This window comes from Lates calcarifer, linkage group LG8 (assembly GCF_001640805.2).
Source record: "Lates calcarifer isolate ASB-BC8 linkage group LG8, TLL_Latcal_v3, whole genome shotgun sequence".
Taxonomy (NCBI): Eukaryota; Metazoa; Chordata; class Actinopteri; family Centropomidae; genus Lates; species Lates calcarifer.
This window is the reverse complement of record NC_066840.1, coordinates 4,767,783-4,782,195: the sequence shown is the minus strand read 5'-3', so window position 1 is coordinate 4,782,195 and position 14,413 is coordinate 4,767,783. Positions and strand designations below refer to the sequence as shown.

Below are 14,413 nucleotides of genomic sequence, written 5' to 3'. Positions count from 1 at the left end.
TATAATCTTTGAAATTTGTTATCCTACAGGCTTAGTCAACACTTGATGAGCTTCTCATGTCCTAATTTCACCTCCATGGCTGGATAGAAAACAAACAGGAGCACCAGCAGACGCTTAACACTGCCAGTAGATAGACACATTACAAGTCAATGACATGCACTTTTCTTATGGGACAAAGACTAAGAGACTCCTACAATGCTTTGCTGGGAAACCCAACACTGTCCTACTATATATAGCGGGGCTTTTCACACTGTGTGCATGACTGCTTGTGTCACATGTCACATGATTCAAGATATATGGGTGGACAGACACACACACACGCACGCACACTCCTCACTCACACACACACAGAAGTGCATACACAGTGGCGGAGGGTGTGGAGGTGGTGAGGGAATGCGAAGAGGTTTATTGAGTTGACTGTGACGTGTTGCTTCCCGTGACCTGACTCTCATTTGCTCTGTCTCCCCATGCGTCTCGCCCTCTGTCTCAGTCTAAACCACATGCTAATCAGCTTTCTGTGCTGTGTTTGATCTCTGATGGGCTGTTTTCTGATGCACCCTGCTGAATAGATAATCATTGTGTAAGTGACCACTATCAACAACTTCTCTGTGTTTACCCCTGTCAGCAACCCCACCTACCCCCAACTGAATGCATGCTAAGAACAGACACAACTTTGTTCAATGCAAAAAGCAAAATAAGGCCAGTATTTCAGTTTCTTTCATTTTTTCTTTTTCACACCAATAACACCAGGCACATATTCCCATTAAGTAAAAAACAGTACAAATACAAATACAAATACAAATACAAATACAAATACAAATACAATGTAAAATACAAAAGTCAAAGTGTCAGCAGGGGTTTTAGCAAAGAATTAGTGACCAAGTAAAGAGAACATGTGACCAAATAGTTAGGAAGTAACTGCAGTTCAAACACTCCAAACCTAAAAAATGAAGCACTATTATAACTCTCATGGTAAGACATATTCTTACAAGAGTGATTTTGTGTTTTCCTGCAGTGTCTTGCATCTGATGCCCCTTTAAAGCTGCAGTGGAGTCTAAATATATGTGAGGGTCACGTTTTTCATTGTTTTAGATCTGTACTCCCAGCACACCACTGAAATGAAACAATGACCATGGGGTTAAAGTGCTGACTCAAAGCTATGTTTGAGGGTGTTCACATCCAAATTGGCTGACCAGAATAGGAACTGGAGCTCTTTTTATACACAGTCCCTCCAATTTTATGACTGTGCAGGTCAGTCATTCTAAACATAGCTGGCTTTAAGGGCCAGAAAAGTTCATTTCTCTTGCCTAGCCAATTCAGTCACCTGACCACACCCTGTCAGCTGACCTCAGCCCAAAGGATCATGTGCTTCATTTGCTGAGGACCAGACTGAAGGCAAAAAGGCCCCAAAATGGATAACAATGGAAGTGTCTGTTGATGTCTGTGGGTTGGAGACTTCAGAAAGTCATTGACTACAAGGACAAAGTCCACTTACTTGGTTTCCAAGGCTTTTAGCCACATATTGTGGCCGTCATTATTGAATGGAGTTTGCCCAGTTGTCATGGAAATGGTTTAGCTCCATTAACATGACCTAAGAATGAACTTTTGGTCATGTGATAACTGAAAACATTAAGATAATGTAAGTAGACCATGTGATAAGAATTGTTTTTATCAAATTGCTATTTCTAAGGTCAACACAGAATTTACAAGGTCAATGAAACATGTTGATTAAAATCTATCTTACTTTTTTATTTTGGTCCGCTCTGTGGTTCTATACTTTGTGCTTGGTGCCTTGAGCTAAATGCTGTTATAAACATGCTAACACACTCACAATGCTAACATGTTGGTGTTCAGCAGGTAGAATTCTTGCTATGTTCACTGTTAGTTGTTGGCATGCTAACATTTGGTAATTAGCACAAAAACAGCTTTACGTGCATCATCCTGTGGGGAATATGGATGTCTGAAGAAAATCTCTGTTGCAATCCATGCAATAGTTGCTGAAATATTTAAGTCAACCATCCCTTGAGCCACACTGCTAGCATTGCTAGCAAAAAGAGCTATAGTTCATTAGCTCCTGAGCAGGTAAACACCATCCATTTTAAGCTACTTCATAGTTACTTACTTAAATCCAAAACAACTACATTAACATGGTGTCAATGTCCAAAAACTGCACTGTAGGACCACTCTATGATTTCCCACAAATTTGTACAAACAGTGTTGTGACGTCATTGTAGCCTGTTCAATCATTCAAACAAAGAACAGCACAAATTATATAGAAAACAGATTGTTCAAGTTATAGGAGGCACATAATATAGTATAGAGCACTTTGGTAATTGCCCAGTTGGTGGTTTGATTTCTTCCCAACAAAATGTGGAGGTGTTCATGAGCAGGACACAGAAAGGCCAACTGTTCCTGATGAGCTACTCAGTGCTATTGTCAGTGAATGGTCTGAGGTACATGTACTCTCAGTATACAGGCATAGAGGCACAAATACAGTCTGTTTATCTTTTACCATGAATTCAGTCTTTTTATTTTATCTACAAACACCTGCACCAGTGTGATTGTTGATTGTTGAGATGATGGATGAAGATGTTGTCAACACTGGTGTTTGTTAGTGATGTTAAAACGACACAGTGACAAGTTACATGAACAAATTTGAAAATAATTTCAACTTTTTAAACAGTACAGAAGAAATGAATATAATTTTATCGAATTAAAGTTTTGGTTGTAAATAACCTCTTAAGACATTTTGATAATAAAACTGTGTTTTTTCACCAATAGTCAACAGTCTGTGAGTGTATGTCTCTCTGGACATCTCGCTCTGTGTCTGCCTGTCAATCACAAAAACTATATGAGTGTATTTGAACTCAGCAACATCAAAGCTGTTTCATTTTATCATTCAGGTTGACTTTGATTTAAAAGCTTTCAAGTCTTTCTCTCACTCCACCCTCCAGACATTTCTCTGTCTATGAGTCAGCCCTTGAATTGGGGCCTAATAAAGTGAATCTCAGTTCACTGCTCAGGTTCAAATAAGGACCTTCTTCTTCACATGCATGAGGCCACCGCCTGGTCCAACAGTATGTCACTGAGCCATTATTTCTGCACAGGGTTTGTTACACTCAGTGCAGGTCAAGTGTTGCCTTGTAGTCGAGTGGATACACCTGGGGTCCTAATGGACCAAGGGTGTGCTTCTTTTCTGTAGGTAAGCAGGTTTGGCAGGTATAGGAGGTTTGGTGTAGGCAGGTGTTGTGCTGTGAAGATCATCTGTGAATGCCCTCCTGAGCTGCGCTACGCGACCTCCATATTCTGACTTTTTCTCTTCACAACGCATGATCTCTGAGAGGGAAAGAAAAGACAGAAGTTAAGTTTTCACTAGTGAAGAAAAACAGTTTCCTTTCTAAGCTTGAAATGCATTCTTTAGATAATCTATTGGGTTTTAAACCTTTGACTCATGTGGGACATTTGATATTTCAGGCTATCTTAAAAATTTAAACTCCCTAAAATCTGGAGATAAAGTTCTTATTAGAACATGTCTGTAAGCAGATAGGTCATTTTTCTTAAGATTTATACATGACGCAAGCAGTGGTGTAAAGTAACTAAGTGCATTTACTTAAGTGCCTTATTTACAATTGATAGAAAATATGAAATAGTTAAAATTATCTTCACCTCATCAATATACAACAAATATATCTGCACAAAGAATACATTGACTACATTTTTTTTGTACATATAGAATATTATATGTGTCTGTTATTGTACTGCTGCTTCTTTTGCAGGACTTGTAATGTCCTTGTAATGTTGTGTATTTACAATGTGGTAGTGTTTCTACCTTTACATATATCAGAATCAGTCACTGATTATCATGGATTTTACATTTTAAAACAAAAACACATAAATCAGGTTTCTCTCTACTTCTTCTCTCCTCTCCTGTTTTCTCACCTCTGTCTTGTGGGTCAGCTCTCGCTGTGTCTGACAGCTGGGCTATGAGCGGCGGCTGGTTGCCATGGCTACTAAGATGGGGCCTGTAGAGAGGAGCCCAGTCGCTGAGATTGTCTGAGCTGCTGCCTGATTCACTGTCGCTGTCCTCCGTGGGGTCCTTCAGGTCGTCATCAGCGCTGCAGGAGTCCACGTCCTCCTCAGACGATGAAGCTGGATAATCCTGAATGTAAGTGGGATGTAATTTGATGGTAAGACTCTAATACACTGACCATTTTACCGTCCAAACTTCAAACCCACACACAAACACATTAACTCACGCTAACATCTGCGAGGGGCAGCTGGATTTCTTCTTTAAAGCCAAGCTCCCGGGCCTCTCTTCCTGGCAGCAAGTCCACTGTCTGGATGCCATTCATATTATCACTGTGGAGTCTAGAAGACAAAGACATCCATTTTTAGTCGCACAAACAGCCGCCCCAACCTTTGAATCAATCCTCCAGTTGGTCATTTGGGAAATAACTTCTGTAATCAAATTGGGATGAGGAGACGGTGAGCTGTGGGAAAACTCTTTAATTTACTGTTTATCTTATCAAAGCCAATCAGATTTATGTCATCTGTTCATTAAGGTAACAGAGGCCTCTGTGGATGTTCATATGTGTTGGTTAAGAGACATGTTACAGATGAACTGAACTGACAAAGCAGAATAGTCAGTCCATCACTTAAACAAGTGACTGTGCTGCTTGACTTGAAAAACACTGCTACAGTTCCAGAGTCTAAATGTATACTTCCTTATCATATTTAAATCAAGGTCAAAAAGACAAAATTAGTCCATCAGAGACACCATGTGAAATTCTGTGGGACGTCCTTTGATTTTCTGTGTCTACCTGTTGTTCATGAGGCTCTGGAGGAGTTTGGAGGACCTGAATTCGTCCACCTCTCCGATTATACTGACGCTCACATCCCCGTCCCGACCGAGCAGCCACCTCACATGTTTACTGGAAGCTGGAGGGGAAAAAAGAAAAGAAAACACAAAATGGGTAAGTTTACAGGAGATATATTTTCATCACAGAGTATCAGGCTTAAAGATGGCAGAGGCCATCAAATAACATGTTATTCTGGCTTTTATCCAGAAGGTGGTGCTGTCCTATAAGTATAGAGCTGGTGAACCTCATACAACAGCCGCAGATTTTGTCTGTTATTGTTAAACTCTCTTCTATTTGCCCTCTTTCTCTCCTACTCTGTTCTCTCCAGTCTTTTCTCTATCTTTCTTTTATTGAAATAAATCTTGTCCCACTGCAAAAGGTTACTTGTGGCAAAACACTGCTAAAGCATGTTCAAATAATTTGGTATTATTTCAAAAGGGGAAACGTAGCAAACAAAAACCAGTAACCACCTTCCTGTGAGTGAGCAGGCAAGCCTACATGAAACTGACCTGGGGTCAGCTTCACAGAAACTCCATGCAGCCCACATGTTGTTGTGCCAATGTTTAGTTTCGATACACTGTGCATCGGCTCAACTGAGGAGTGTAACGTTTTGGTCTCTCTTACTTCTATAATGTATTACACCAATGACAATATCATATTTAGTTATATTTTCAAATGTAGAATTAATCATTAATTAATGCATTCTGTAATAACTTACCACATTACATATTTTATTGTTTGCTTATCTTGATGTCAGCAGATGCACAAATAATTTCCAAGCCCAACAGACTTTTGTTCCATTACATTTCCACACAGTGGACAAAAATAAACCCTGCTCCCCAATGTGTCATAACAGGTGCTTTCCATGACAGTACAACACCTGATAAAGGTGAAACACCTGCCATGACATCACTGATTGGGGTGTGGCTTTAACAGTTCAAAATGCAAATCCACTCGGAGCTGTGCAGCAGCAGATTCTTGCCAATTGTGAGTCAGTGTGTAGATTAACCCTTTGAAAGACACAGCAGGCCTAATGAACAGACACTATAAGCGTCAATAGAAGCAATCGCCTCCTCACTGGGGACTGACTGTACAGATTTCTACAGAGCCAGCTAACAAAGGCAGCTCTGTTCCTGTTCATATTCTTGAAAATGACTTGTGTTTGCGTACTGTCACACAGCACATAAAGGAGCATTGTGTGGACGTCTCAGCCTGATGTCACTTGACCAAAGACCATTTCTGACATACATCATGGTCTGTAAGTGCAACACACCTCCATGCTCACACAGTGAGTTATTACTAACAAGACACACAGGCTAATGCTATTACACAACTGAGTGTCTTTCTTTATTATACTACCACACCTACAAATTAAGCACATAGTGGAAATCTTTATTCTCAGGTTCGGTTTAATTGTGTGACCTCTATAGGCCTGTATGCACGTGTAAGGACCTTTCCCGACAACAGCACTGCAAACAAAGAATTAAAGATGCCTAACTGGACTGTGTGTTGTGTAACAAGACGACAACACACTCAGTTGCCTCTCAGGTGACATAGCAGAGATTGGGTAAACAAAGACGGTAACTTAATATGTGGTTTAAAGCGTGGCAACGCCTGCAGAATGATTCAAGTGGCGGCAATAGAGGCTGCCTGTCACATGGTATCACACACACACACACACACACACACACACACACACACACTCATTGTGCAGGTGAACCAGTGGAGGAGATAGAGTCTCAGTGAGTCAGATAAATGGAGGAAGGGTGGATGAAATGAGTAAGACAGACAGGTGGAGCAAAGGCAGACATGGGCAATGAAAAGAAAAAAAAAACACATTAATGAGATTGGTAACCTGAGAGAGTGTTACTACACAGCTTGTGTATCTGTGTTTCATTACTCATGTGCTCTCAGAGTTTAGGGGACTTCTGGTCAACAATTAGTTATACAGGGGCTTACTAATGACTAACTATATGGAATTAATTTAAAGAAATAGTAGTAACAGTGATGAATTATAGATACAGAGAAAAAACAGTAATTGCTCTCCATATAGACTTTTTTTAAATGTGTGTGGTAACTATATGAGGACTACACAGTGCCAGGATTTTACAAATATTAATAGTGAGGTCATAAATCAAAATCAGTACCTACCCCCTGAAGAAATGTTAGACTAGCCACCAAAATGTCACTGAAACTCTGATTAAAGTGAAATAATTTCTTCCATCTCAGTCATCCATTTTATTGCTCAACTATATTTCCTGCAAATAGTATCAGTAGTATCTCCCTTAAGGATGCTATATGTAAGTTTTCGCTATTGCTACATAGCCAACATAAGCATTAACAGCTGTTTACTTCTAGAAGAAGCATTGCAAGTTCAGCATCATACTTCATTCCTTTAATTGTCAACAGCTGTCTCCAGTGGTGGAAAGTTACGCTTATGTTAACTCTTGTTTTGTTTCTGTGTCTATCATGTTTCTCCTACTGAAGCTAGCATGCTAACTGGCTAGCCCCAGCCCATCCTGTCTGGTAGTTACCACTTTGCGATAGTGAGTCACTGTAGGGTCCAGTCTGCCTTCAGTCCAACACAAGAGGATGAAGTAAACACAAAGATGGATGAAGCTCTTGTTACGTAAACAGCTGTTAATGCTAATGGTGGCTATGTAGCAATAGCAAAAACTTACATACAACACCTTTAATGCTGTTTCAAAGCCTGCATGTTAATTCTTTAGTGTGTACAACTGTGAAATTAACTCTTCTTAAAATATAAAAAATTTCCAAAAACAATACTGAGGACCATGTGGATGATCTCTGTGTTTTCAAGGGGACTGAATATGTAAGTTAAACTGAGATTAAAGCTCGACTTTACATTTTAAAAAATCTGTTTATTTACTTTCTTGCTAAATGCACAGATAATTCTAAATGAACTGCGCTTTGTACTTGACACTCTGATCTTGTAAAGAAATGAGACCATCTTAGAGAAGCTAGTAGCTTTAAACTCACGTTAGAGTTAAAATGAGGCCTGTTTCCCAGAAACCTTGTTGCTTCCTGCTATAAAGAGACAATCCTGTCAGTCAGTGTTTTTTTGCTTTACTGGAAACCAAACTCATACTCTAGTGTAAGGGAGTGACACATTATGTATTCTATGCAGCAGCATGTCTTGCCAGTATAACCAGTTTGGAAAAACCACCCTACCTTTCTTTTGCCTGATGTTGTTGTATCCTCCTTCCTTCTCCTCCCTCTCCTCACGCTCTCTCCAGCGGCGTACCTGCTCCTCTCTCATTTTTAGGAACAGGATCCTCTTCTGCTCCTCACTGAGGGCCTCCAGCACCTCCGGTTCCACCCACATGTCCTCAAGGATTTTCGCCAGCATCCTGCCTCTGTTCCCAAGCAGCCAGAGACGGCCGTCAGCCCCTGTGTTTCTTGGTTCAGTGGGTTGTGTTTCAGTGGTGGGGTATGATTGCTCCTTTTTTCTTGCTCCACTCAGAGTCAGGTTCCCCTTTCTTTGTAGGATGTAGGATCAGGTACAGTCTAACTGCTGGAGGTCAATGTAGTGTCTCTTGTCAAGTGGCCTTCCTCTGTGAAGTAGGAGTGTGTTGTGATCTCCAGGGGAGAGGGTGCAGTGTGTGGATGCTGTAGTTGTGAGAGAGAGAGGGAGAGAGAAGAGAGAGAGAGATTATATCTACTGTACTGTTTTGGTCCCCTCCATTCAATCCTGTGAATCTCTGGCTGATAGAACACAATGGGCCCTGAGCAAATAAGCCAAAATTCCAACTGCGATGTGTGTGTATGTGTGTGCATGCAGTGTTTACTCTGCATACAGTAGAGAGCGAGAATGCCACTGTGCTTTCAAACACTGAAAGGCAAACAGGGGCAGGTTCAGTATGTCAACACACACATGCACCCATACACACACACACACTCACACACAGGGTGGGGTATTAATGACTGCATGCTATGTGGGGGCAACAGACACACAGGCAGAGAGCAACAGAGAGCTATAGTTCTGCTCAGTTTCTACATTGATTGTATCTTCCTCTCTCCCTTTCTCTCTTTCTCACACACACACTCAAACACCAACTCTCACTGTTTTTAGCACCTTATCAACACACGTGACACTGATAGCCATCAACAGCCTTCCCGGCTACTTATAACTCAGTCAGGAAGTCCTCAAGAGCAAAATCCCAGAAAACAACCTTCACCTTAAACTGTGTGTAAACATGCTCTACAAAAGCAGTCTCCGCCCCGTACGCACTTAGATTTGAAAGATTCCAAACAGTGAACTGCAGAGTGAGAGCCAATAGGGTTTGTGTCTCTGATAAGGATTCACCAATCTCTACTCGAGGGCAGTTTAATATTACAGTAAAGTAACAGACGCTGACAGAGGTGAAATATCGGCTTTTAAGTTAATGTTTCAGGTGTGGCCATGTGGGCCACAGTTGAACCATAGAATTATACTAAACCTAATTTGTGAAACTAACAAAAAACATGATTTTATATGGGTTTTCTCTTTTAAAGGAACAGCCTGACACTCTGGCCTGCAGACAGCTAGCTTAGGGAGCGTCTTTCTTTAAATACATGGCATAAAGATATTCAAAATGAATTAAGCTGTAGTATTAAAAATACAGCAGCTCATATATCTCTGAAACAGTAACAAGATAAAATAGTTTTCAGCTGACTGTTACTTACCTTCTTCTAATAATAAAACTAGCCAAATGCTAAGCTTGTTTTGATTTGTTTTTTTTTTTTTTTAATGTATACAGAGCTTAGTTTTGTTTCATTCATTCTTTCATTGTGTAGGAGCTGTAAATCCCCTTTGAGAGTCTGTGATTGAACAAACTACTCTGAGGCAAATTGCTCAAGCTACATGACCATAAATCTGAACAAGATACATGAACAGTCTTAAACCTGAATCACTGCTTCTGTAATTAACTCTACACATTTGAACTTGGGCTCAGCAACACAAAGAAAATATTCAAATCAAGACATAAACACGCCAAACTTATCAGAGAAAAACAACATCACACAAGGACAAAATTAACATATAGCAGATTGACATCCACTCATTACAGTTCTATTATTCACACACACATATAAAGGCAAAGCATCCAGCCCTGGCTCTGCGCCAACATGCAAATAAGTCTGGGATTTGCCTCTCTGCCTCCACTCACATGCAGAGAAAGGAAAGAAAGGGAGCGAGTAGAGGGAAAGGTATGTGCACGGCATACTGAGAGGAAAAGTTTGAAAAGTCTCTCAGTCTGAGAAAATACTGGTCATTTCACAGCGACAGAGGAGAGTGCAAGAGATAAATGAACTTAGACAGGCCCGCAGAATGGCAATGGCAACAAAAGACAGACAGAGAAAGAAAGAAGAGGAGGGAAAAGTGGACTTACTCAGTGGTTGCCAGCCGGTAGCATCTCCCTGCACTGGTCTGGGGTTTCAGTGCCGCTATGAGTGTGGTATGATGAGTGTGTGTGACGAGAGAGAGTGTGCCTTTGTGTGTGTGTGTGGGATCACATCAGTCAGCAGCAGTGGTATGCGGGCTCAGCTCAGCTCTGTTGCATTTGTACTGAATGGGAGTGGGGCGGGCTGACATCACCACATTTTTTTTCTCTCCTGCTTCCTCCTTCCTCTTTCCCTCTCCTCCTGCTCCTGTCTCCTTCTCCTCTTTTCTCCTATTTACATTCCTACAATGCTACAAACAATAAATAACAGCAGTTGGTGAAATACTAAGAAAGAATATTTCCCCATGTATATACTCATCTATTCGCTGCCATAAATAACTTCATAGCTTAATCTTTCTAATTTGCTCCCTGTGATATTCAACTACATTCAAGGACACAAGGAATTTAATTTCCCCTGACAGGCTGTAACCTCTCCATATGTAGCAGCATGGGAAAAGGGAGTGATTCTCAGACTTTTTTCCTGCATCTACTGTTTTAATTTTATCTGACTGACAGGCTCTGCAGAGCTGTGTTTACCCCCTTCTTTCTTTTTCTTCCTACAGGAAGTCCTGGTGGCTTTGTATGAAACCATTAATCACAACACCACATGTGCAGGATGGAACCTGGATATTTATTTCCCATTTATTTCCGTCAACAGGTTGTTGACACACATATCGTGCCAGCAGTCATTGTTTTGTGTTCGCTCCGCCTCTTGGTGCCAGATCAGAAGAGTCCAGTGAGATGGTGCAAGTGTCAGTCACATGCTTCTGAGTAATTATGGCTAATAATATTTTACATGTGTCTTCACTTCATATGCAGGTGACTAACCTGTCTCCTGATATTACTGACCTGTCAGGGCAATGTGGGTGTGACCTACAGGGAGTGTTTACAGTCAATACAATCTTCCTGTAAATGTTAATTGTTCTTTGTTCACTTATGTTTTCTTTAATTTCAGGTTTGGTTGGTATTTGATATATATAGTACACAACAAGTGAAAGTAACAAGGGAGACAATGACCTTCTGTAGGTAACAGTTGTAACTGAAAAATGGTAAATGACAAAATATATAAACACAAGAGTAGTAAAGAATAATTTATTGAAGGTTTCTTAGATTGATTTTGTTTTTGAAGGAAACTAGTTTATTATATCAAAATTATGGACTGGTAAAATTTATATTATATAAATTCAGTTTTGTCAGCAAACTGACTTGTAATGTCAGGTAAAGAGCTGTTAGCTGACATTAACTGACATCAGCCAACAACAAGCTAGGCTAAAACAGTATAACTGAGCAAACAATCTGCTGTTTAGAAAAATGCATTTTAATTTGGAAAGGTAAAAATGTATTAGCTAGTTACATGATTTCCTTTTTTTGAATAATGGTTTTTATTGTACTGTACTTAATTATTTAATCAACCGAATAAGTCATTGTCTTAAGATTTGAACTCACTGGGGGAAATTTGCAAACATGTAACATATGTATATGTATATATATTAATACCTCACATATACTTTATTGCAAAAAAAGGGATTAAAAAAACACAAGTGAAAAGTTCAAGCAGACCTCTGGTCTGTTTCAGTTGGTGTGAAAACAACAAGCTATCATCAGTTTAATGAAATTTACCCTAAACTTCCACTACACTCAGCATTACGCAAAACAAAACCACAGCTGTCATCATCTCCAAAACTCCACCAAAACCAGTGCTACAGTGATACCAGATACTGGTTTGTTTGTCTCTCTGTTTGTCACTGGTATCAGGGCAGCAAGCTCAAGGTCTACACACACACACACACACACACACACACACAGAGAGAGAGAGAGAGAGAGAGAGAGAGAGACAGACAGACAGACAGAGAGACAGCTAAGATAAACTCTAAACTTAAAACAGCTTCAATTTAAGCCTTAACTTCTGAGCTCAAATCTCAACCTAAAGTTAATGTCTGTCTTATTAGACCTAATTCTAACCATAACCCTGGTCTAAACCCGACTTTATCTCCAGGAATAACTTGTTTTCACTCTTTTCCTTATCGTAATATTGAGAACATCTGATCATCAGAAAGATAAAAGTTAGCGCATGTAAACATGAGCAAACACACAATCTCTTATTTCCCTTTGGGGTCAAGGTCAGGTCTGCCAGGGCAAAACAAAACAGTGATCTACATCAGGCAGGAACTGTACGTGAGCTGTACGTGGATGTTTGTGTGTCTGCATGACTTGAATAATGCACATGGTGGATGTGGGGAAAGTTTGTTCACACATGGTCTTCTAATCAACCTGAAGCCACACCTTTTACACTCCACTGGTGCTATTAACAGGAATTATTCAGTATCAGGAATTTTTTTTCCACAGGGAAAAAAATTTGTCCTTGTCACATTCTTACTTTTATATTTCCTTTCGCAGTACACACCTTAGCAAAGTCCCAAAGACTGTTATCAGCTCATTATCACTACACCTGGATCTGTGTGGACTGGATTAGACATGTGGTCACATTCAAATGGTAATCATGTATGAATAGCACCCTCTGCTGGTGAAAGATAAAACAGCAAGTCAATAAAACATCAAGAGATCCTTGTAAACCTGGTTAGGGAGCACCAAATAATGGTACTTGTAGTAATACTTCAAAAATAAATATGTTTTTTATTTATTGAGTCTTAGTGTTTAAATGGTTCTAAGTGACTCTAACAATTTGAGTTCAGGATATCCATTCTCATAAATGTCCACTTATAAAAAAGTTAGTTTAAAGGAAATTATATGCTTGGTGTTCTAATGAAAGTCATTGGAGTTTACGTTGCCATGTGAGATTAGTTAAATTTCATTTGAGCCATGTGAACTATTCCTTTAAATGGTTCCTTAATTTGCTTTGTGGCACTGTGATGAACTGATTAATAGACTGGAATGGTAATAGTTATCAGTGTGGCTCTTGGATTTTTACTCTGTGCTGTCTTATGTGTGGTCCCCTGCGTCAAAATCTATGTTTAAGACATAAAAAATATATTTTAATCGAACATTTCTGTTCTTTTCTGTGCTGTCACTAGATTTTTTTCCTGATAATACTGCAGTTGTTGTCACCTTTTGCTCTATAGTGCACACTAATTTACAATTAATCCACTTTGCTGGGGAAGTTGGGGGACACAAGTTAAGGGGGGTAATTTTGCTCCGGGCACCCTCACTAGTCCATTTTGGGAGACAGTCACCAAGGATACACAATTGACAAAAATCTCCATGACCTTTGACCTGTAAAATCGAACCATGCATCCTAAGACAGAGAGAGAGAAGAGACTGCCAATAAGTCTCTGTTCTCTGCTGAGACTAAATCTGCATAATCTATTTTCTTCCAGTGTTAACATGCATTCTTTGAATTGTTAAAATATGAAGAATTACAATACATCTGAAATAACATTAACAGCATAGCTGAGGATGGAGATTTTCTCTTTTAACCTCAACATGATACTTCTCATCATGCTTTTGTTGGCCTGATTCAGCAACATGGTCAGACAGATTTTCCATGGCAAAATTATTGGTATTCCAACATCGTCTCCCCTCAGCCTGCGCATGTTTAATGCATATACCCCGCTGACATGGAGCCTGCTCTGTGAGGAGGATGAGCATTACCATGGATTCACATGAGAGATGCATGTGGTTAAACAAACCACAAAGAAGTTTTACTGCAGTCCCCAAAGTAATTTAACTCTCAGATCAAGCTGTGCTGGAGTAAGCACCCTTGGAATGGTTGGTCTAACATGTTACCATGATACCACATGTTGACTATTTTTACATAACTTGCAAAATGAGTTTACAGATGACTTTAATATCATTAAACCACGCAGGCTGTCAACAATATAGGATACTGCGCTCACATTCCTGCATCTAATAAAAGTACAGTTATACTATACTATGCAGTTCTACTATAATCAGGTTTTATATGGGTTGGAAATTAAACCCCATATTATGAGGAGAGCTGGTTCAATGATTGCATATGACATAATATCACCATATAAAGTTGTTATAGAGAATGTGTTAGCAAACAGGTTCTTATTTACACATCCAGTAGGTCATGTTTCTGGCCATTGGTCAAACATACAATATTCACTCTCCTTGGGCAAGAAACTGAACCCC

At 39.8% G+C, this 14,413-nt stretch overlaps 1 protein-coding gene across 1 annotated transcript; it reads right to left on the bottom strand.

Moving 5' to 3' along the window:
* Positions 1–701: 701 nt before the first annotated feature.
* Positions 702–10,417, bottom strand: zgc:92242 (uncharacterized protein LOC436899 homolog). The gene is made up of 6 exons (XM_018669649.2): positions 10,250–10,417; positions 8,052–8,489; positions 4,821–4,938; positions 4,257–4,368; positions 3,940–4,159; positions 702–3,336 (listed from the first exon to the last, which is right to left on the bottom strand). The coding sequence occupies exons 2-6, from the start codon at positions 8,227–8,229 to the stop codon at positions 3,170–3,172; spliced, it is 795 nt and encodes a 264-aa protein (XP_018525165.1). The 5' UTR covers positions 8,230–8,489; positions 10,250–10,417; the 3' UTR covers positions 702–3,169.
* Between the last annotated feature and the right edge of the window lie 3,996 nt (positions 10,418–14,413).

Bases quoted from the DNA above. Each gene is read 5' to 3' on its own strand.
- zgc:92242 (XM_018669649.2), bottom strand. From the start codon at position 8,229: ATGCTGGCGAAAATCCTTGAGGACATGTGGGTGGAACCGGAGGTGCTG. The intron at 4,939-8,051 runs GTAGGGTGGTTT...TTTCCCCTCCAG, and splicing joins CAACATCAGGCAAAAGAAAG to CTTCCAGTAAACATGTGAGG. The intron at 3,337-3,939 runs GTGAGAAAACAG...TTTCCCTCTCAG, and splicing joins AGCTGACCCACAAGACAGAG to AGATCATGCGTTGTGAAGAG.